At 33.8% G+C, this 21,209-nt stretch overlaps 1 protein-coding gene across 8 annotated transcripts in view; it reads left to right on the top strand.

The window, feature by feature from the left end:
- Positions 1-21,209, top strand: part of NAV3 (neuron navigator 3) — a 464,771-nt gene that overhangs the window by 392,007 nt on the left and 51,555 nt on the right. For 4 of the 8 annotated variants that reach the window (XM_087934496.1, XM_087934487.1, XM_087934488.1 and 1 more), the window contains 4 exons: positions 11,662-11,800; positions 12,756-13,032; positions 13,625-14,333; positions 17,525-18,013. In XM_087934496.1, the coding sequence (XP_087790622.1) occupies positions 11,662-11,800; positions 12,756-13,032; positions 13,625-14,333; positions 17,525-18,013 (1,614 nt within the window). The remainder of the gene's footprint in view (positions 1-11,661; positions 11,801-12,755; positions 13,033-13,624; positions 14,334-17,524; positions 18,014-21,209) is intronic. The other 4 variants (XM_087934492.1, XM_087934494.1, XM_087934491.1 and 1 more) reach the window with 1 other exon arrangement.

Here is a 21,209-nt window from a genome sequence, read left to right on the forward strand (position 1 = left end):
ATCTTTTGCAATATGTATCAGCTACTGTACAGAAACAAGACTAACCATTGTCATGATAACTTGCTGATAAATGTATTTTACCTTAAATTAATTATACAAGCAAATACTTTTTCATATGTAGGAATATTGCTTCATTTTTAAAACAACAGCAAAAACATTTGTTTAAAGCTGACATTTGTAATTTTGAGCAAAAACTGCATAATATTCCAAGCATAGATAAAAATTTTAAAAAGGATTTTTTTAAAAAATAGTTGTATTATCTAATATAAAGTTAATTAGGCAATATTGAGCATTGCATAGGTGTAGTCAGATATTATTTCATTATTTTGCTCCATTTAGATTTTTCTTACTCTCATGTTATTATCCAGTATTATGCTGGATGTAATATTTATTTAATAAGTTTAATAATAACTAACAAAAGATGCTTCCCATCCTATTGTTCCATTACATATGTTAGTTATTCAGTCCTTTAAATTATCTTTTGTCTGTTCAAATAACATTTGTCTGTATGTACAACAATAATTTCTCAATATGATGTTCAAGTCATTTGACAAAGCTTACATGACTTTTTATTGTCTTATCTGTTCACTCCACTACACTTTTTCCATGCATGAAGACGCATTAGAAAACTGGCACTTTATTTTTCCAAGTTTAGTTTTTATACAAAATAATGATTAATTACAGTATGTGAAATGAGTAATAAATTTCATATCTTGCATCCTTGCCTGATTATAAAAACGTGGATGGGCAATGAAAAGATAAAACTATTGTAGAGTCAGTAATAGAATGCCAGATGCCATTTCAAGATACAGCTATTACTGGATTTTATAGCAAATAAGTATCTTTTGACAGTATTTTTAAAAACTATGGTTTGCAACTAATTTGATGAATGTGAGAAGATGTTTAACTCTTTTACAAAGTCCTTTAAGTAAACAAGCTAAATGTCGCCTCCAAACTTAGATAATACAGTGAGAAACCCTGGGAAAAAATATCAGTCAGAGGAAGGGAAAAATAGGGACAGAGGATTACCATACTCACATGGTATGACAGCAATGATAAAATCATATCGTTATCCTTTCTTTCACTCTACAATTTGCACTTAGGCACAGATAGCAGAGGTTCAGAATGCCCTGGGCAGCTATTGATTTTGTTAAATGCCAGATATGACAATAATAATTCATGATTTGATGTTATATGAGAAGACAGATCTGGTGTATACTAAGATCTGAGTGAGTGATGGAAGGGGTACTCCATGTGGAGATATATCAGTAAGAAGATGACCTTAACAGAGTTGTGCATGAACTGTTCCCTAGAAAAAAGGTGTTGATATGTTTTTAAAGCCCATAGTTGGCCTCAGTATCCAAATTTGGTTAAAAGTCAGCCTTCAAAGCCAACTCTTCAAGTGTAACAGGCATAAAGGATAATGAGCATAACTATAACTTGGACAAACACCCTTCTACAGGAGAAGACACATAGAAAATTTTATCACCTTATACAAGACTTACTTAAAAGTATAAATGTGGGCTCACACACACACATTCTCCAGGACAGTTTTGTCAAACTGACAGCCCACAGGCTGGATGCGTCATGTGTAGACCATGAATACCCCAGCTCTGCAAAGCGGAAAATGTCACGAAATGATGCTGCGAGTTTGACACGCGTGCTCCAGGAGAATTTACTGGCCCCATGGAATATGTTCTGTTTAGAATACTTAGATATAAATTAGTGAAATATTAAGCCAAATAATAACCTGAAAATTAATTGCAGATATTTTACAATGTTATGTTACATGAGAGTATCTTTCTTTTGTCAAGGAGTTAAGCTAAAATTAAAGGTAAGGGGTCATATGTTCAGGTTCACGCTGTACTATCACAAACACTTATGTAAACTTGATTCTTAAATTTATTGCATAATTGATAAATCAATGTTTGTTCTCTCTCTCTCCCCACATATACACAAACACACAGGAAAAGTGTTTAATAAGCGAATTCTGAAAGTGATTGGAAAATTAATTATGCAAACCTAGTGCCCTTTCAAAGGTACCAACTATGGTTTGAGCAAGGTAGCTCTTCCCTCATCTTTAAACCTAGTAGATATCACTATCTTCTTGTCTTCTCACAAGGAGCAGCTGTCTGGAGCATTTGTAAGCCATCTCAAGCCATCTCCTTGTCCTGAGAGGAAATATTAAGGAATCCCACCAGTTTTTCATTTTCTGCCACGGTCAGTGGCTCTGCTTTTTGGAGAGTTTTAAGTTTGCCCCAGAAGTCCCTTCAAATCTGTGTTTTTCAAATTTGGCAATTTAAGATATGTGGATTTCAATGCCCAGATTTTCCCAACCAAGTTTGAAAAAAAAAATTGTAGATGTTAAGAGCCAGATAAAGTTGGCAATTATCTTGCAAACATTCTAATAAGTCAGCAAAGTAGATTTAGCAGCTTGCTCTCTGTATATACTACAGAGCTTTTACACTGACATAATTTAATATTCTTTCTTAGCAATATTGGAAAATAGATTCAGGAACATCTGCTGCAGTGATGAAAGCAGCCCTTGAGGCACAAGGGCCATTGAACTGCAGGTATATGCCTTGCTATATATTGGATTATTGCAATACACTTTATGTGGCTTTAAAATGGTCTGGTAATTTCAGCTAGCACAAATGCATCAACAAAATTTTGGCAAGGTAACACATGCTAGGAATATAGTATTGCATCTCCCACTCCAACCTCCAGGAGTGAAATAAGAAATAGAGGTACTGCTTATCTGTTTTTAGGTTTTATGTTCTCATGTTAATAAATAATATTGACTGAAGAGTAAGCAATAAGCTGACCACATTATGTGTATGATATTCAGGGTAATCTATAAAAGGTTTCTTTAAACTAAGTAGTGATCTAAATAGCACCTAGAGTAAATACTGGGATCTCAGTATTTGGTAATTTCTTGTTTCAAGCATTATCTTCCTATCTAGGAAGATCTGATAGTTTTGAAGGACTGCCATCTTTGGGTGCCACAAAGGTGTGCATTTGTCCACTACTGTCCTTTTTCTCTAAAGCCTGTTAAAATTTAGGCAGGCCGTTGAGACTTGGTTGGTTTGGGAAAGCTTTGAAGTCTAAAGGTATGGGCAACTAATGGTTTGTGAGATACTAGACACCTCTACATTTCTAACTCAGAAGAAAGAGATCCATGGATGAAAGAGAACCACTGTAGTACTTTTGAGGACAGGAAAGGAAAAATTGCTACAGTATTAAAATCACTGTAATACTTTCTAGAGTAGAAAAGGAAAATTGCTATGGTATTATACTGTATGTCTGGCAGTACACCATTCAGGTAATATGTGGGATTTCTAGTGCTTCCCTATTTCCTGCAGTGTTCAAGGTCAGTCTTGGTTTTATGTCAGTCTGCAGCAAATATATAAAATGCAATCACATTGCAATATATATAGTGATGGGCTGTTAAATTATCTGAATAGCTACCCTGTCTGCAGCAGGCTGGCAGAACAAACAATGTGGATTTCCCAACCATCACTCTCTATACGATGATTCTATAAGCATTTGATTAAAAGATTTCTGGAGAATATTTTGTTTTGTTTTGGATTTTTAGAGCTATAAAACTTACCCCAATAAAATTATGGAATGCACTGAAATGATGCAGACAGATAAAAATGTAGCTTATTTTAAATTACTTGTATACAGATTTCAAAATAATTTTGTCCCATAATAAAACTTCGATTTTGAAAACAAAAATGCATTTTCACAATGTACAAAGTTAATGAATGAAAAATTAGATCAGATAGTTAAGAGTTTTTGCATATTGGCCTAAATTTAAACCAAGTTAATTGTAAGCATTGTAAACTTTGTAAGTATTCTCTTGGATACAAGCAGCATGTTTGTAACTAACAAAAAGCATTAGACAAATAATTTTAGCAGAATTGCTGCCCTTTAGGTGATTATTGCATGATTTCTTAATGGAATTATTATTTTTATGTATGTACAACATATATCTTGATCTACAACTAAAATGCAGTTAATTATTAGCCTGCTTACTCACTTGCATAAAAAGAAAATCAGTATCATTTCCTGATTGTTTTTTAAAAATAACAAGCAAATTATTTTTAGTCATGCTGCCTTTCCAAAAACCCCTTCCTTTTTTAAAAATTAAAAAGCAAGTGTCTTGAAGTTAAAAATGTCTGAAAATATTATATTTATATCTCTAGAGAGTTAGGAATAGACTTCAAAAACAAATATATTTCAGTTCAGGATATTCTCTGACTACTATACGAAAAAATGGCTTATTCATTTCATTTACATCTTAAAAGTTATTTCCATTTTTATTAAACTTTTTGAAAAAGCTATGTAAAACCCTATGTAATGCCATTTGTTGATATGTTGTTTATAGTCTTAGTAGAGAATATTTTTGCCATGAAAATGCTGATTAAATCTGTTCTGTGACCCACAAATAATACAGAGTTTCCACCACAGTGGTTGTCATGCTTGAAAATGACAGGTAATGCATTATACTTGAGGTAGAAAGAAAGTAAAGTATTTGTCTAGTGGCGCTTGTGGGCATTTCCCTGTGGAGACAGAATATATATAGAAAATTAATGGTTCTGGGGCAGTTTCAGAATATTCATTGTCTAGTTTGACTTGCACTGTCCATGGCTTCATTTTTATGTTATCTGTGGTATGTTGAATGTGGCTAAATAGGCTTAGTGCTATTGTTTATGATTTATTAGCAGATATGTCAAGGACAGTCTGTTATAAAACAAGTGATGGATTCATTGCAGTGGGAGCTGGGCAGACTTTGTCAATTTGTTTGTTATTTTGCACATTAAAAAACAACTATGCCATTTTTCTAAAACAAAGACAAAATCTCCCTTTTGGAAGACTCCAATTCAAAGGAAGTTTGTGAAGAAATTCAACACTCTTTTTGTGTTTCATTTTGCCTAAAAAGCACCATTTAATTTGATGTTTGATGAAGAAAGCTGCCCAAAAGTTTAAGAATCCTAATAAACTATAAAATGGCACATTCACCTCTGTCATGTTCTTGTGAACCACATCACATTAACAGGAAAAACTTCCAGCATATTCTATTTCAAATGGATATGTTTCAGTGACTTCGTTATTTATGGAAGTTAACTGAGGATGGAAAGAAAAAGAATAAAATTAATGTCAAATGTACCTTCCATTGAAAAGTTCAATATTTAAAATGGAATCTTTGGAATTAGCCCACAGTTCAAGCTGTCATGAATAAATGTATAAATAGAGCTCTCTCTATATAGCTAGTATGATATCTTTATAAAACTATTTAGTAATGTATAAGACTCTGTAAATATGAAATATAGGTAAGCGGCACTAGTGTTAATAGGCAGTAAAATTAGGTATATTGATTACTAACATCTGTACTATATTAGAAAATACAGAGCAGTTTGTATTTCAGTTTGATCCAATTTGGATTTATCTTGAAAAGTTTTGCTTATGAAGTTATTCTGCTATTTATTTCTACAATGATGAAAGAAGGAACATTTCCTAATTTCAAATATAGAAAAAATCTTAATGATAGAACACTTTATTTATATCTAAAGATATATTTATTTCAAATAAATTGAAAACATATCTTGGTAAAGATAGAAATAAAGTCTCCTGTCCAGGTCACAAAATGAATGCATCCCAAGTGTTTTATTTCAAATAAAAAGAAACATGCTTTACCAGTATCTTCTTCCAAAATGTTATTTCAAGTTAATATTTTAGTCTATAATTCTGGGAACTCTTGATATTCTTCCATCCAAGTGTAACTTGGTATTTTTAAAACAGTCATCATTAGGTATACGAACACTGCCTGCTATAAGATGGCTTTAATTTAGAAACATCTCCCAAGTCTGTGGTGGGAGTCACTTTCTGCTGATAATAAACCCGCCATCTGTTATTTATTCTGCTCAAGAGCTGTAAAAAGCAATAGCATATGCAACCATTAAGATCAGCAATTATCTTCCATTCAGTGATGGGCCGCTTTAAGGAATTTTCATGGTGGCAGTAAATGCTTCTCTGTCAATCTTATATAAGAGAGGCTAGGGTAATGTGAAGCATAAGTGTATAAGGACACCATAGTTGCTGCTTTCATCCTGAAAGTGAGAAAGGTTGCTTGCATCCTTCTGGTGAGAGAAAACCAATTGCAGGAATGTTAGCTATCCCAAAAAATAAAAGCAGCAAGTAATGTCAACAATCTCTGTCTTTGCTTCTCTTGGATGCTCCTGTTTAGGCAGACACACACTACAATCTTTTAGAAGACTTTCAATTTCATTATGCTTAGTTGTGTTCCTGTGGTCTTCCATGACCTCTTTTTAATTATGGATTGTTTTATTTGTAAACTGTCCAGAGTCATCAAGGAGTTTAGGGAGCCTTGAAATTGGATGGGAAGGAAATATGGTGGCTCCATCTGTATAACTCAAGTACTGCCCCCTTTTTTAGAGGAACTGCAATGCTGCTAACTGTGCTCAGGAATTTGGGGGATAGGGTATGAATGCCAATTTGCATACCATAAATAATGCTAAAACTCATTGTTTCATTTTCAGGAAAAGCTGAAGAATGATTTTTAAGTTTGGAAATGACACCCTTCTTTCAGACAATTATTCTGTTTCATAGCAAAGCTTTAGAGAAATTTTCATAATGCTTGTCATTTGACAAGTGGGTTATCAGGTGCAAAGTAACTAGAAATAAATAAGATTCTAAATATGAAAGTTTAAAGAGTCATGAAGTTGATTTCCTTAAAACTACAGCTGTTCAACATTCCTAACATAATTGTGTTTTGCTCTGTCAGAGTATTTCTAATGACTTTCTTTAGTGGCATGCGGTTTCTTTTAATACACTGTGGAGAGTTCACTCTTCATGGAACAGCTGGGTAGAAGAGCAATAGCTGTTTGTTTTTTCTTATACATCAAAATGGACAGACAAATACTTTACTATAGTTATATGCCAGCTCAAAAACAAAAGAAAAATGTATGACAAGTAAAAACCACAGTAAAAGACAATAATGATAAAACTGGTGCAATTGATGTGACATTTTTTACAAATAGTAAAACAAACTTAGCCATGTTAAGAAAAATTGGTTCACAGCAAACAGTTATATTGTACAATTAAGTACAAGTCACATTTGCATAGTATAGTGTTTGTTGATATGTTGAATTGTGATTATACAAATCATCTGAAAAGATCACCAGTTCAACTCCATTTATCAAATGACAGCTGGGTACTATCCACAAGCATGCCTAATGTGCACTATTAAAAATAGTTTTAAAAAGGGACCCAACCTATACTAAGCCTGATTTGTATGCATTCAACTTTTACTTCCTCTCAAAACTGTATAATAGACAATTAACTGTTCTAATCAATTGTCTGGAACCTAGTGTAGATGGTTTGTAATGAAGGGAGAGGGGACAACCAAAAGTCAATATCCAAAACACTGTTGCTATTTATTTGTAGGACAGCTAACAATAGTTAGGAAACTAATACAGTTCAGTAAAAGTAGATAGAAATCCATTACAAATCCATAGCAGTACTGGAAGTATTTTTCATATGCATATCACATGCATAGCAGACCATTTAACTCTGAGTAAGATTCCTCAAAGAGGTCCTCCATGAAAGATAGGAGAGAATGATGCTGGGAGCAATTAACAGTGGCTGTCAATTTTTTAGGCTAGGATTGCCTCTCCCCTTTCACTCAAGATCATGCTGACAATTTTCCAAAGTGTAGTTAAACATTATTCTGATACCTTTCTATCCTGCAGGGGCAGGGTGGATGTGGTTCTGTTCCATGCATCACTCTTTTAAAAAAAATGATGGTGAAGAGCTAAAAAATAAGTTTATTCTTTCTTGTGTTGTTAATTGTCACCAGAATATCATTTATTTTTTCATATACTGCCAACTTCAGTCAACTCCTGGTGGTTTACGCATCACCTAATCTAGCTGATACAGTGACACTCGTGTGATATAGGAAGCCTGGTCAAATCAATAGATCTAGTGTAATAGTCCAATTCAAACATAAGACTTCTTCACTTGGATACTACCTTATCCAAGGCCTATGTCTAAACTGTGTAAAAGTACTTCTGACATTCATCTGGGCTTCATACATCTGGGCATTCAAGAGTAAACCTGATTTTTAAAGTGAATTCACTTATGTCCAATACAGGTTGATAATCTGAAAATATATATCTGCCAACATGTCTATGGAGTTTCTCAATCAACCAGGTCATGGTTGGTCCCAAAGGTGCTTTTCAAGAAAGTCCAGTTGCCTTTTGGAAAAACACCTTTGGATGTCTGCCAACAATTTCTTTTCTTATGGATGAGATTAAGGTACTGTGCTTCATTCACTTCATCACCTTTTCTTAATTTATTAGCTTTTGATTTATTTCTATATTTCGATCAATGTTTATCAGATTCTTGCTCTTTATTCTGATCCAGTTCACCTTCACCTTCAAAAATATCTCCTTGAGGTGTGTATTGTAGCATCAATTAAGAATTCCAAAGGCAAAAGTACAATGGCCATGTAGTTTTTCTTGAAAAATTCTAGATTATATTAAATCTTTGAGAAAACATTTCCAATGGATCATTTGCCTTCTCCTGTTTGATGTTTTCCAGATGCACTGGGTTATAATTTCCATCAAAACAAACCACCATAGACAATGAACAACAATAATTCTGGTTAGGAAAAAGTCTATCTTGATTATGGATTACTGAAAACTATTCCTTTCAGTTTTAGGGAAATAACAAAAGACCATAGAAAAAAGATGAAATATGGGCTTGAAACCCACATGGCAAGATACTGAATAGCACTGTGTTAATTTATATTAATTTATATCATGAAAACTGCCTGGAATGCAAAAAGGAGAACTATGGTGGAATGAAAATAATATCTTACTATTGATATTATTTTCACTTTCACTGTTCTTTTAGAGAAGACTCGAAGTGGGCCTTCTGGTTTGAGCTTCTTTGGTGACAGACTGAAACCTCGTCTCTCCAAGGCTTTGATCCATGCTCGCCGCTGGAGTGCCCCGAGCCGGCTGGTTTCGGGGCTAAGCCACCCCATAGAGGTGGTGAAGAGGGGGGAGACTGCCTGCAGGGTTGAGGAGAGCCACATCTCTCCTCCCCAGTTGGCCATTACTCCCTTTCCCAAAGGCGGTTGTAGAAGTGGTCAGAAATGAAGAAGCTAGTCTGGAAAAGAATGAAAGAGAGAGCTTTCATTCTTCAAAGAAGAGCTAGACTGGAAAAGAATGTGCAGGAGGAAGATAAGAAGAGAAAGTTTTGGTTGACCGGGTCAAGCAGCAAAAACAACAAATAAGGTACCCTGGAATTTAAACTTAACAACATTGTTCCCAAAGAAGATTTTGAAGCTGTGAAGGAGAGAGAGAAGGGAAAGGATTAGGTTTTTTTTTCTTCCCTTCCTTATACTGACAGCTAAGAGACTTAAGCAAGAAACTGAAAAAAAAATCCACTTTGACATTAATAGGCATCTAAGCTGAAAATAAAAGTCAAGGGGATAATAAAGATTTCTGGACATTTAAAACTTTTTAAAAGCTGGAAAGGAGAAAAAAAAAGAATAGAAGGGCAGTATCTGGAAAAATGGAGGAGACTGCCTGGAATTAAGGAATGGAACTGTAATTAAAAGGAACTTACAGTGAAATTTTAACAAGATTCCTCAAAGATACATTTTAATGGAAACTTGGTAACAAAATAATAGAACCCCAGGAAGAGAAAGTGGAAAAAAGAAGCAAGTAGAAACAGCCTTGGATTATTTGGATTACTTGGTGATTTTTTGTTTTTGCATCTAGATGACTAAAATTAACTGGGTGGTTGTTTAAAAGTTTTTAAAATGGTATCACTCTTAGAAGAACTGAAAACGGAACTTAAAAAATGGAAAAAAGATGCACAAGAAGGGAGAAGTTCTTTTGGCTTCGTGTTTCAATTCTTAGAAATGGAGATCTGGAACTATGAGAAGCAACAAGAAATGCTTGCAGAACAAGAAGATTGGGACAAAGAAGAAGCCATCTTTAATGATCAAATAATTTTAAGTGGGGGGAAAAAAGAAAAGGGGGGAAAGAGAGTGAAAGGTTTAAAACTAGAAAAAAAACAACCAAAAAGAAGAAGAACAATTTGAAAGATAAGTATAATATTAGAAAGCAACAGAAGAGGGGATTACAGATGAGAGAGTTAGAAGTAGAGAGACGAAGGGGTAAAAAGGGGAGGGAGAAGAGGGGGAAGAAGGCAAGGAAAAGAAGTTGTAAAAGACAGAAACAAGAAATGGAGAAACAGGGAAAAGATATAAGGATTGTAACCATAAGTTTGTTTAGAGATAATGGGTGAAAATTTAATTGTAAAAGGGATTCTGCAAAGATACATAAGATAGCTTTGTTATATTACAAATAGAAATAACTTTAGAAAAATATGATGATGGATAAAATATTTATTGTAATGCAGTGGGATGTTTGTTAATAAATAAATGAATTAAAATGATTAAGAGAATTAAAAGGGAACATTTTTAATTATTAGTAATGATTTATAAAAATATAAGTGAGAAATATGGGGAAAAAAGAATTAACTATGGAAAGTTTATAAGTGTTCCCAAGGAAGTAGGATATATAATTGAAAGAAATGTTAAAGATGTTAAGATTTTAATGCATATTAATGATAGAATTGAATTGGAATGGAATGTGTTTTATTTACGTATATATATAATTTTTTCTTTTTAAAAATATAGCGTCTATTTTAAGAATGTACCAAGCAGAATTCGATTGGAACTTATGTATTATATTGAATGCTATAATCTTAAAGCTATACATTGAAGCTTAAATAAGAGCTTGAATGGATAAAATTAAAGGATATAAAGGTGTCATAATCTAATTGGTAACTACAAGGAAAAGATAATGTGAAATTGTAACAGGACAGACAAAAGTATAAATATAATGATTTGAACTGAGATGATTAAAACAAAGTTGAGAAAATTAAAAGAGGGGAAAAACTATGTAAAAAATATAAAATGGTAATAAGATATGGAATAGAATATAAAAATGAGCATGAAATTGAGTTTTGTGTCTATATGAAGAAGTGATAACCTGGGACCATGCTATTTTCAAAAAAGATGTTTTATTTGTATTTTGTTTTTGTGAAAACCCAAATAAAATTTAAAAAGAAAAAAGAAAAAAGAGAGAAGACTTGAAGTAGCGCAGTTTTATATTCTTTGAGTCTTATTTGGTTTATGCTTATTTCTTTAAAGAATAACCAACCTAACCTTAACCCAGACCATTTTCTGGGAAAACCCTGAAATAATCTAAACAAATACTGTAATAAAATTTAAACCAGAATCCAAAGCTGATTTAATGTTAAATTCATAATATCTTATGGAATATGAGTCAAACAAACTAGGAATCAGCCTACTGTGGACATTTATACTAGGTAGAAACTGCATATTTCAGTAACTTATAAAAACTGCATATTTCAATAAATTATTTACAATCAAAGCATTTTTAACAGTACATAGATTGCTAACATTTATACTTAGCAATATTTTAATGAGTAAACAACCCATGAAACAAATGGCATCAACAAATTTTAGTTCTTAGGGAGAATTGATGAGATATCAATTTCTTTTTTTTTCTCTGTTGTTTTTATCTTCAACAGTTGGGATGATAGCAGTTCTGTTAGCAGTGGCCTCAGTGATACTTTGGATAACATCAGCACAGATGACCTCAATACTACATCATCGGTCAGTTCTTATTCTAACAGTACTGCTTCTTCAAGAAAGAATATACCCACCCATGTAGGTCTCACCTTCTTAATTTTCTGGCTAGGATAAGATATTTATTCCAGACAGCCACTTGGATGCTTTGTCGCTTTTTCTTAACATACTTGTTCAACACATACATTCTTTACTAGAGTGGTTTGAGGGTTGGAGTGGTGAGGCATTTGTTTATTTCTTTTGTTTTCTTTGTGTTTTCTTTGTTGGAATTATAGTAGTCCCAAGTCTCTTATGACATGTTATAGTTATAATTAGAGCTTCTGGAATAGCCATGTCATAAAACCATGATGAAATAATTAATTGAATCAAAGCCACAAAGAGCCACCTTCTGTGCATGATCTTTCTATGTGAAAAAACAGACAACCTATTTCCTGATCAAGGACCTGTGGAGAATCATAAACACTGCTGGAGTTTAATGACATGATTACATTTTCTATTGATCACAGCACGGTGTTGCCAACAACCCAAGGCAAAGTTCTGTGCTGCATATGGAGGCAAGATTGAGAGTTAAAGATATAGCAGAGTCCTTTCTTAGCATATCACACTCTTGATTATAAAGAGAGTGTGAAATAACAACGAATCTCTGAGTAAACACATTTAGTCCCAGTCACATGGCCTGTCAGTTAAGAATCAAATTCCTGTCAAGCTACTTATTGCAGTATTGACAGTTTTGTAGGCAAATTGAAAATTCTTCACAATTTGAATCTGAAACTTGCCTGCTAATTAAATATATGATCCTCATATTCTTAGGTGTAATGAAGAAAAAAATCTCAAGAATCAGCATTAATTTTTCTTATGTATTATTAGTTGCTCTCAATGCTAAGTTAATAGCACCAGTTATACAAATAGCAGTCAAAGTAGAGTGATCAGCATTTTGAGGGTAAGATATTAAGCAAATAATGTGTACTCTCACACTGCACTGATTGAAATAAAAAATCCTTAATTAATTTCATTTCATGATATTTATTTTGGGTAGCTGAAGACAGATTCTGAAAAACGTTCAGTAACTGATGGAGAACCTTGGGGGAGCAGTGAAGAACTGAAGAAGCCAGAGGAAGATCTTGAGGCCAATCTTGACAACAGTGGCAAGTGGAGGAGCCATCCTTCTGGTTTGCTTGAGGAGGCTGAGAAAGGAGGACAAAAAGCTATTCTTCCCATTTCTCAGACTGGCTCTTGGAGAAGAGGCATGACTGCACAAGTGGGAGCAACATCATCTAGGCACAAAGCTGGAGGAAGTACTATCAAGACATCTGGTAGGAAAGGCATTGAGAGTGTTTCATGTAAGACTAGTAGTTACCTAAGTTGCCTTAATTGACCTCAATAGATGGGAAAACTCCATGTTTAGCATCTGGGTATAGAAAACCAGTAATAGTGTAATATTAGATTTATTACACAGATAATTTGTATAATTGAAGTATATCATTGGGCAATAGTTCAGAAGTATTGGTGGGAAATAATGATAGTGTAATGTTGCCATATTTCCTTTGAAGTTGTGGGATGGGTAAATTGGTTTTCCATGAGAGTGGACTCTCATTTCATCCTTCCTCATCAATTATTGGATCTCCCTCTCCATTCAGAAGTCAAGACTCCACTGTGTCTGGCTATTTCCCTATAAATATCTCCAGACAGAAAGTTAGTTCTGCATTCAACTTTCCCCCTGATATGTTGTTTACTGCCTAGTTATACCCTTCACCTTGAGAAAGGTGAGGTGCTTTGCAAACCCTTCAAAAGAGGTGTTTTGCAGTATTTGAAAGGCCATATGGGGCTCCACTCTTTATATACAGTATTATGAAAAGCTGAAATCTCCTAGACATGGATTTCTGCAGCAATTGTGTTCTTTTTTAGGAAAAACAGATGATGCCAAAGCTTCTGAAAAAGTAAAAACTCCCCTGAAAGGAGCTTCCATTCAGCGTTCCCCTTCAGATGCAGGAAAAAGCAGTGGAGATGAAGGGAAAAAACCTCCTTCTGGAATTGGCAGATCAACAGCCACAGGTTCCTTTGGTTTTAAGAAAACTGGGGTCAGCTCTTCAACAATAATCACTGCAAGTGGAGCAACCATAACAAGTGGTTCTGCAACTTTGGGGAAAATGCCTAAATCTGCAGCCATTGGCGGAAAATCAAATGCAGGGAGAAAGACCAGTCTAGATGGTTCTCAGAATCAAGAAGATGGTGTCTTACATATGAGTTCAAAGACCACTTTGCAGTATCGAAGTTTACCACGTCCTTCAAAATCAAGCACAAGTGGGATTCCTGGCCGAGGTGGACACAGATCTAGCACCAGCAGCATCGACTCTAATGTCAGCAGCAAGTCTGCCAGTGCTGCTGCCACTAACAAACTGAGGGAACCTACAAAGATTGGCTCAGGACGATGTAGTCCAGTAACAATCAACCAGACGGACAAAGAAAAGGAAAAAGTAGCAGTATCTGATTCTGAGAGTGTATCCTTGTCTGGTTCTCCCAAATCAAGTCCAACTTCAGCTAGTGCCTGTGGAACACCAAGTCTCAGACAACCTGGTTCAAAATACCCAGATATTGCCTCACCTACATTTAGAAGGTAAATATGTTTTATGTGAAAATTGTGATTCTTGTCCTCTCTGCCCCTCTCAGAAGAGATGATATTCCATAGGGAAATTATGAAGTTGGCTTCCTTTGGGATCCTTGGAGGATCATGGTACTTCATGCTTCAACAGAAAAATAGAATTACTCTTCCAGAGAAAGGCAGATTTCCAAATGGCTTCCATAGTGTAAACTGATACAATCTCTCTCTTTCTCTTTGCATTTCTTTCTTCATTACAACAAGCCATTTCATCTAATATGCAACACTCATACCACAAAAAAGCAAAATCTCCAGTAAAAATTGACTATGGTATATATGTATATGCATACATGCATATATATATGCATACATGTATGTATATGTGTGTGTGTGTGTGTGTGTGTGTGTACTTCAGAGCCATACAGAGAGCAATCCATTGGGCAATTAACCAACAACAGTCCTAACAAAAGCTATAATTAGCAGTTTTACTAATTTTACTATTAAACTATTGTTTAATAGTTGCCTTTGCATTTTTCCAATTGTTTGATAATAAAACTTTTTCCATTATCAAAAAATATGTCTTGCACACTGTAACCCACTATTTAGAAACATTTGGACTTCCATCATGGCCATTAGTCATGGTTGATGGGTATAGTAGTCCAATTCATATGGAGATGGTAAAAGCTTCACTGAGATTTTTATAATCTTTCTCAGTTTCCACCCCCAATATTAGAATTTAGGATTCTCAGCTGGGGATGGAGCAGGACAGATACAAGTAATTCTTCAAACATAGTCAGATTTTGCTATTTCTACCAGAGTATAGCAGTGGCTATGAACCTGAGTGGAGGACACAATTGTCAATAGCTATTAGTCCATATTACATGTTTTTTCAAGTACTCCTTATAGTATTTCTAAGGAATTTGGTTGATAAGTTTATAAGGCTTGTCAAAAAGTAGTTAGAAAGAAATTCACATATTCAATTCATTTTCATGCTGAGTTTTAGTTACATCTGTTCACTCTGTTTCCTTCCAAAATAATTCTGAAATTCAGAATTGACAGTGACAGTGTATGTAGGAAAGGTATGGAATGTAAGAAAAGGTATGTAGCAATGTAAGGAAAGGTCAAGAAGAAGAACGGAAATAATAGTACATTGAATTAAATCATTTTATCAGAATATATACATTACAAGTTGCTTTGTTTCTCTATGCAGGGCTCATGAGAAATTCCTGGAAAATAGCTATAAATATTTTGCTAGCAGCTAATGCTTAGCTGTGAAATATGTTGAAAACTTAGTCAAATTAGTTTTATTTTACTTATTCATCAAATTTTGAAACCACTCATCTTCCTTACAAAGGGAATGAAACTATGACTGTCTCCCAATTTATATCTCTGCAACATTTAAAATAAAATGTTAGCTAACAAAATAATTTTGGAACTTCCAATTAGGTTGAAAGTTGGTCTGACATCTACAAATAGTTGCAATCAAATTTCTCTTTTTGGAAGCTATGAATGCGCATCAAATGTTCAATGGACAGAAAAAATTAAGAGTGTCTAAATCTAATTATAAACAACTATTGCCATTCAGAATGCCATAATGGGACAAGGGAAAATCTGTATCAACATAATTTATTTGGTGAGGTCTACTACAGAATAGTTATCTATTCAAGAAAATATAAGTAGTACCCTGATTTTACTTACCTCTGGATAGCTGATAACTGGCAAATATAGCATAGTATTAAGGATCCCATATATAGTAGAGTTGCAATTTCGTAACTAAATAGCAAACTAGTGGATGAAATGTCATTTAAAAAATAAATATCTCTTTATATGTATGTATTATAAATTACCTTCTAAATATCTTATTAGATACACAATGAAAGACAAGTTATACATTTTTAGAATCTGCCATGGATGTAATCACAAAAATGCTTCATAAGAAACTTTATGTCTAATTACAGTTATTGTATTGTTTTACTGGTTGCCAATGTCGAAGATACTTGCTGTCATCCAAACTTTTCTTTTCTTTTCTTCTCCTTCCTTCCTTCCTTCCTTCCTTCCTTCCTTCCTTCCTTTCTTTCAACATATATGCCAACTTCCAAAGAAAAGGCTGAATTGCATTAAACCACAATTTTTATTTTCTGAGAAGCCCTATTAATCTAGATGGGGCACACAAAGAAACTGAAGGGTAGCATACTGCTTTCATCCTATTAACTTTTCTTTTAAGAAGATGAATGTTTTGTAAAAACCAAGACAGATGCCTGAGATATCTAAGTATGATGTCCCTTATCTTTAATCATTCTATGATTGTAAATTGTGCAAATTGTGCAAAAATATGCAGTCTATCTTGATTTGGACATTTTTGAAACAGCATTATTTTCATCACAAACATTCTCCAAAAAATAAGAATTAAATTTTTAAATCAAATTGTCAATCTCTGGATATTAAAGCCTGACTCAAATATCAGGACAAATTGTTCTATCAAAAACACTCATTAATCTTGAAAGAAAGATGGGACTACCCTCTTGTGGCCAGTCACCAATACAACATTTTACTTAGGAATTGTTTACCATTGTGGCTTTTATTAAAGTATAAATAAATATTATGTATATTGTGTTCATTGCCATTCAATAAACTATAAATTTAGAAAAGCCTTCCTGGTGAATTTATAGAAGGGTAGACTATTTTAGATCTTTTAGTAATGAAATTTTCTGCAGTTTACAGAAGAAATCTATTTTATTCTGCTGGGGACTGCTGGAGCGGGCTTGGAGAATAAATTTAATGAGATAAATAAAACTGAACTTTCATACATAGATACATTTGGAAAGAAACTGAAATTATCATTTTTCACCTAATTTCAGTTTTGAGAAAAATATTGATTTCGTAGCTGTCTGTAATCATGTTATAATACTTTAATTATTAAAATATCTTCTGATTAAGCTTTTGAAATACTTGTTAAGCTTTGCTGAACATTTAATCTTTTTAGGCATCTACATAAACTTGACTTTATTATCTCTGTGAGACGATCCATATTTCTTAAAAGACAGTTTGAATGAGTGCTCTTGAACTATTATTTTTTTAAATGACATCTAATAATGCATAATAAAAATGGATTTTCTTGTGAGAAATGTAAAAGTAACTTGTGCTGATATTCCAGATATGATGATGTGAAGTTTTGGTTTCTAACATTTAGGTTGTTGGTTTGCTTCCAGGTTGTTTGGTGCCAAAGCCAGTGGCAAAGCTGCCACTGCACCAAATACAGAAGGCGTGAAATCTACATCTGCCATGCCTAGCCCTAGTACCACATTAGCTCGGCAAGGCAGTCTGGAATCTCCATCTTCAGGTACAGGTAGCATGGGCAGTGCAGGTGGGCAGAGTGGAAGCAGTAGCCCCCTCTTCAATAAGCCCTCGGACTTAAATACAGATGTTGTAGGCCTAAGTCACTCCTTGGCTTCAAGTCCAGCCTCAGCCCATTCTTTTACATCAGGTGGTCTTGTGTGGGCTGCAAACCTGAGTAGTTCTTCTGCTGGTAGTAAAGATACACCAAGTTACCAGTCAATGACTAGCCTTCACACCAGCTCTGAATCTATTGATCTCCCTCTTAGTCATCATGGCTCCCTCTCTGGATTGACCACAAGCACTCAAGAAGTTCAGAGCCTGCTCATGAGAACTGGAAGTGTCAGATCTACTCTTTCAGAAAGGTGAGTCAAACTGAGGTTGGGGTGGGGTGGGGTCTCTGAAAAACTAGGATTGAAAAAAGCCTAAGAATTCATTCAATAGATTCCTTCTACAGAATCTATTAAATTATGACTGTTTGAAATTAAGATACTTGGGAAACGTTTAGAAAATAGTGGTGTTATTAAAAAAATTAACAGTCGCCATGGCTTCAAAATAGTGATTCTTTCCTTCATTTGCTTAGATTATTCTCAAAATTGCAAAAAGAGGATAATCTCAAGTAGTTTAACCTGGCCAATGTATATTATATGTAACAGTATAATTGTGTGTCATAAATTATAGCTTACTTTATATTAGTGCTTGGAATTTGGGCAGAAGCTACAGAATGGTTGTTGTCTGGGGCAGCATTATATAAATAATCTCTTTCCTTCTCTCTGAAGATTTCTGTAGAAAGTCTCCTTTTAAAATAATTACACACTACCCAAAGCTCATAATTGTTTAACTGTAGCCATGAATAGTGTTAATCTTGTATGTGAAAGTTTTAACTGTAGAACATTATAATATTTATTTTTATGAAAAGAAGTATATAATACATTTAAAAATCAATACAGAAGCAATTCAGTTTTATAAAGTTCAACAACCTTCTCCCACTCATGACATTTAGAAATGTTGAATTGCAAACCTCTTGTCAGTTCTAACAAGCAGGGTGATTTAGCTTTTTGTGTTTAGTTGATTGGAGGAGACCAGCTGGGGAAAGGCTAAATGTAGCATTTAAATGGTGTTTGAAAATAAACATAGTTAAGAATTAATACAGAAGGAGACCTTTTAGATGTCTTGTGGTTGTGCTAAGAAGCTAATAACTTTTGTCAAGTCTTTGTGAGACCAAAACAAATTGATGTGTTTTTGGCAAATAAGAGATTCAAATATGAGAGTTCTCATGAAACTATGTATTATGTACTCAGTGCTTCACTTCACAGTATTTCTATGTATTATGTTGCATGAATACATGCATACTATTATTATGGTGCATGTATACATGCATACACCAATACTTTGTTTCTTCTTGGAATACCTCTGCTTTCCAGACTATTGATTGTATGCTATATTTGTCTTCACAAATGTGAAAGAAAACGAAGCAAGCAGCATAAACTAATACAGATCCACAGCAACAGCTACATAAGCTGTACCAACACAGCTGCAATATTTCTCATAGACATATCTGAAGATATAGTAGGCAAAAAACCATTTTATCTACTGCTCCAGACTGGAATACGGCAAATAGATGACAATTATATTGAACTAAATAGCTTATGCTCATAGAAAACAATTATTTAATTGTATAGGAGTTTTTTCCCTGACCAGACATATCAGGAATACCACTGAATATTTAAAATATTTACCATAGTGTAATATATTATTACTATTTATACTATAGTAAATATTTTAACATTCATTTGTATTGCTAACATATCTGGTGTAATATGGTGTAATCATTCATCATTTACTGAATCTGTTTGATTTACCTTTTACTAAAAAATTGCAACCCAAAGCCATGTTTTGTGAGTTGCACAGCTATATAATTTTGTTAAATAAGTAACTAATAGGATGTTGTAGTGAATATTTTTTAATAGTTGGTGATATTCCTATATGCAATCAATGAAAAAGGGATCTTGTTTTAATTGTATCCCTTTTATGTCTATTTCAGCATCATGAACATAAGATACACCTTCAAAACTTGATGGACACAATTAACTGTTTGGTACCCATCCCTTTGACTTTGTAAACAATGCTCCCAATGTAGCAAATTTATTTAATTAAAATTTTCTTTCAGTCAACCAGGACTAGTGATCAGAGTTGTGATTCATCTCCTTTAAGATCTTAAATAGGTTCTTTATTTAACTCCTAGGTTTTATTGCAGAGAGTTGCCCCAGCATCTCTGCAAGTTTCCTCTTTCTACAGGGTTTTGTTTCATCTTAATGCTTTAGGAATTCTGGATGGCTTATTTCATGTATATCTTCCTGTGGTACCTGCCCTTCTACCTTGCTGAGTAATTGGAGCCCTTAGCTTGGTATGCTTTTTATTTTCCAAGATGGGCTCTGGGCAAGGTTTGCAGTAAATATGTTTTGGCTATCTTCTGATCCTCTTCTGTGTGAAGATCTGACATATGGGTTATGCTACATCTTCTCTTAATAAGTACATAGGGACAATCTTCCATCTTTACAAAGTTCCTCTCTTTTTCCAACCATTCCACTGAAAAGTTTAAATATGATATTGGCACTCATGCACAAATATTGGTCAATAACAAGCCAAGTATATGAATAGAATAGAATAAAATATGTACAGATTATGACTTCTACATCCATCCAGGCAATTACTTTTTCCAAACGTCTTCTCACATTTTTATCTGGCTCTACCCCTTCTTGTGGGGTTTCTCTTCAAATGTTAAGTCCAGTCCTTGATCCCTTACTCTCATGCTATCAAGAAAAAGATGTAGCATTAGGCCATATGAGAAGTTTGTCTGTTGACAGACAAATATTCAGATTTAGTGGTCACTTGTTTTTTGCTGTTCAAGTAAAACACAAATATGATTGATTTAGTTATTGTTCATATACATTGTGAAGTGGTCCACAGCTCAGGACACATTTTATTACTTCTTTTGTCAATTTGTCTTTGCATTGTCAAACCAAGTCTGGCACTAAGGATGCCACAGTAATCCAACAGATTCGTTTTTTGATATGGGGACTGTAATTTATTTTCAGCTGTTCAGATAGAATGAAAACTTTACTTGTGTTTACATGATGACAGATAGTTGTTGTTTTAGTAAAAAAAAACAAGAGGTAGGTTTTGTATTTGCTATGTCAGGAGATCCAAGAAAGCAGATATAAAATTAAAAATCGTATTTATCTACCACATTAGATACTAGGAATGAACTTCTATGTTTGTTTTGAAAAAAATACACTACACTATATATTATCTTTTAAATTGTTTTTATAAATTAAAGCTGTAAGCTGTTAGAAACAATGTCATGTTAAAACATAAGAAAAATCTATAGCATTTTAAATAATAAAAATCTATATTGTTTTCAATAATTTTTTTTTGTCTTTCTATAGGAGGTTTAGCTTTTTTCAAAAAAAATGTTGATTTGTTCATTAGGTACAAAATTCATCACAACAAAAATTAAGACCTTTCCATATGATTAGTTTTCAAACTTCAGCCTAATTC

This window comes from Pseudonaja textilis, chromosome 5, assembly GCF_049901715.1.
Source record: "Pseudonaja textilis isolate UNSWEBS1 chromosome 5, rPseTex1.2, whole genome shotgun sequence".
Taxonomy (NCBI): Eukaryota; Metazoa; Chordata; class Lepidosauria; order Squamata; family Elapidae; genus Pseudonaja; species Pseudonaja textilis.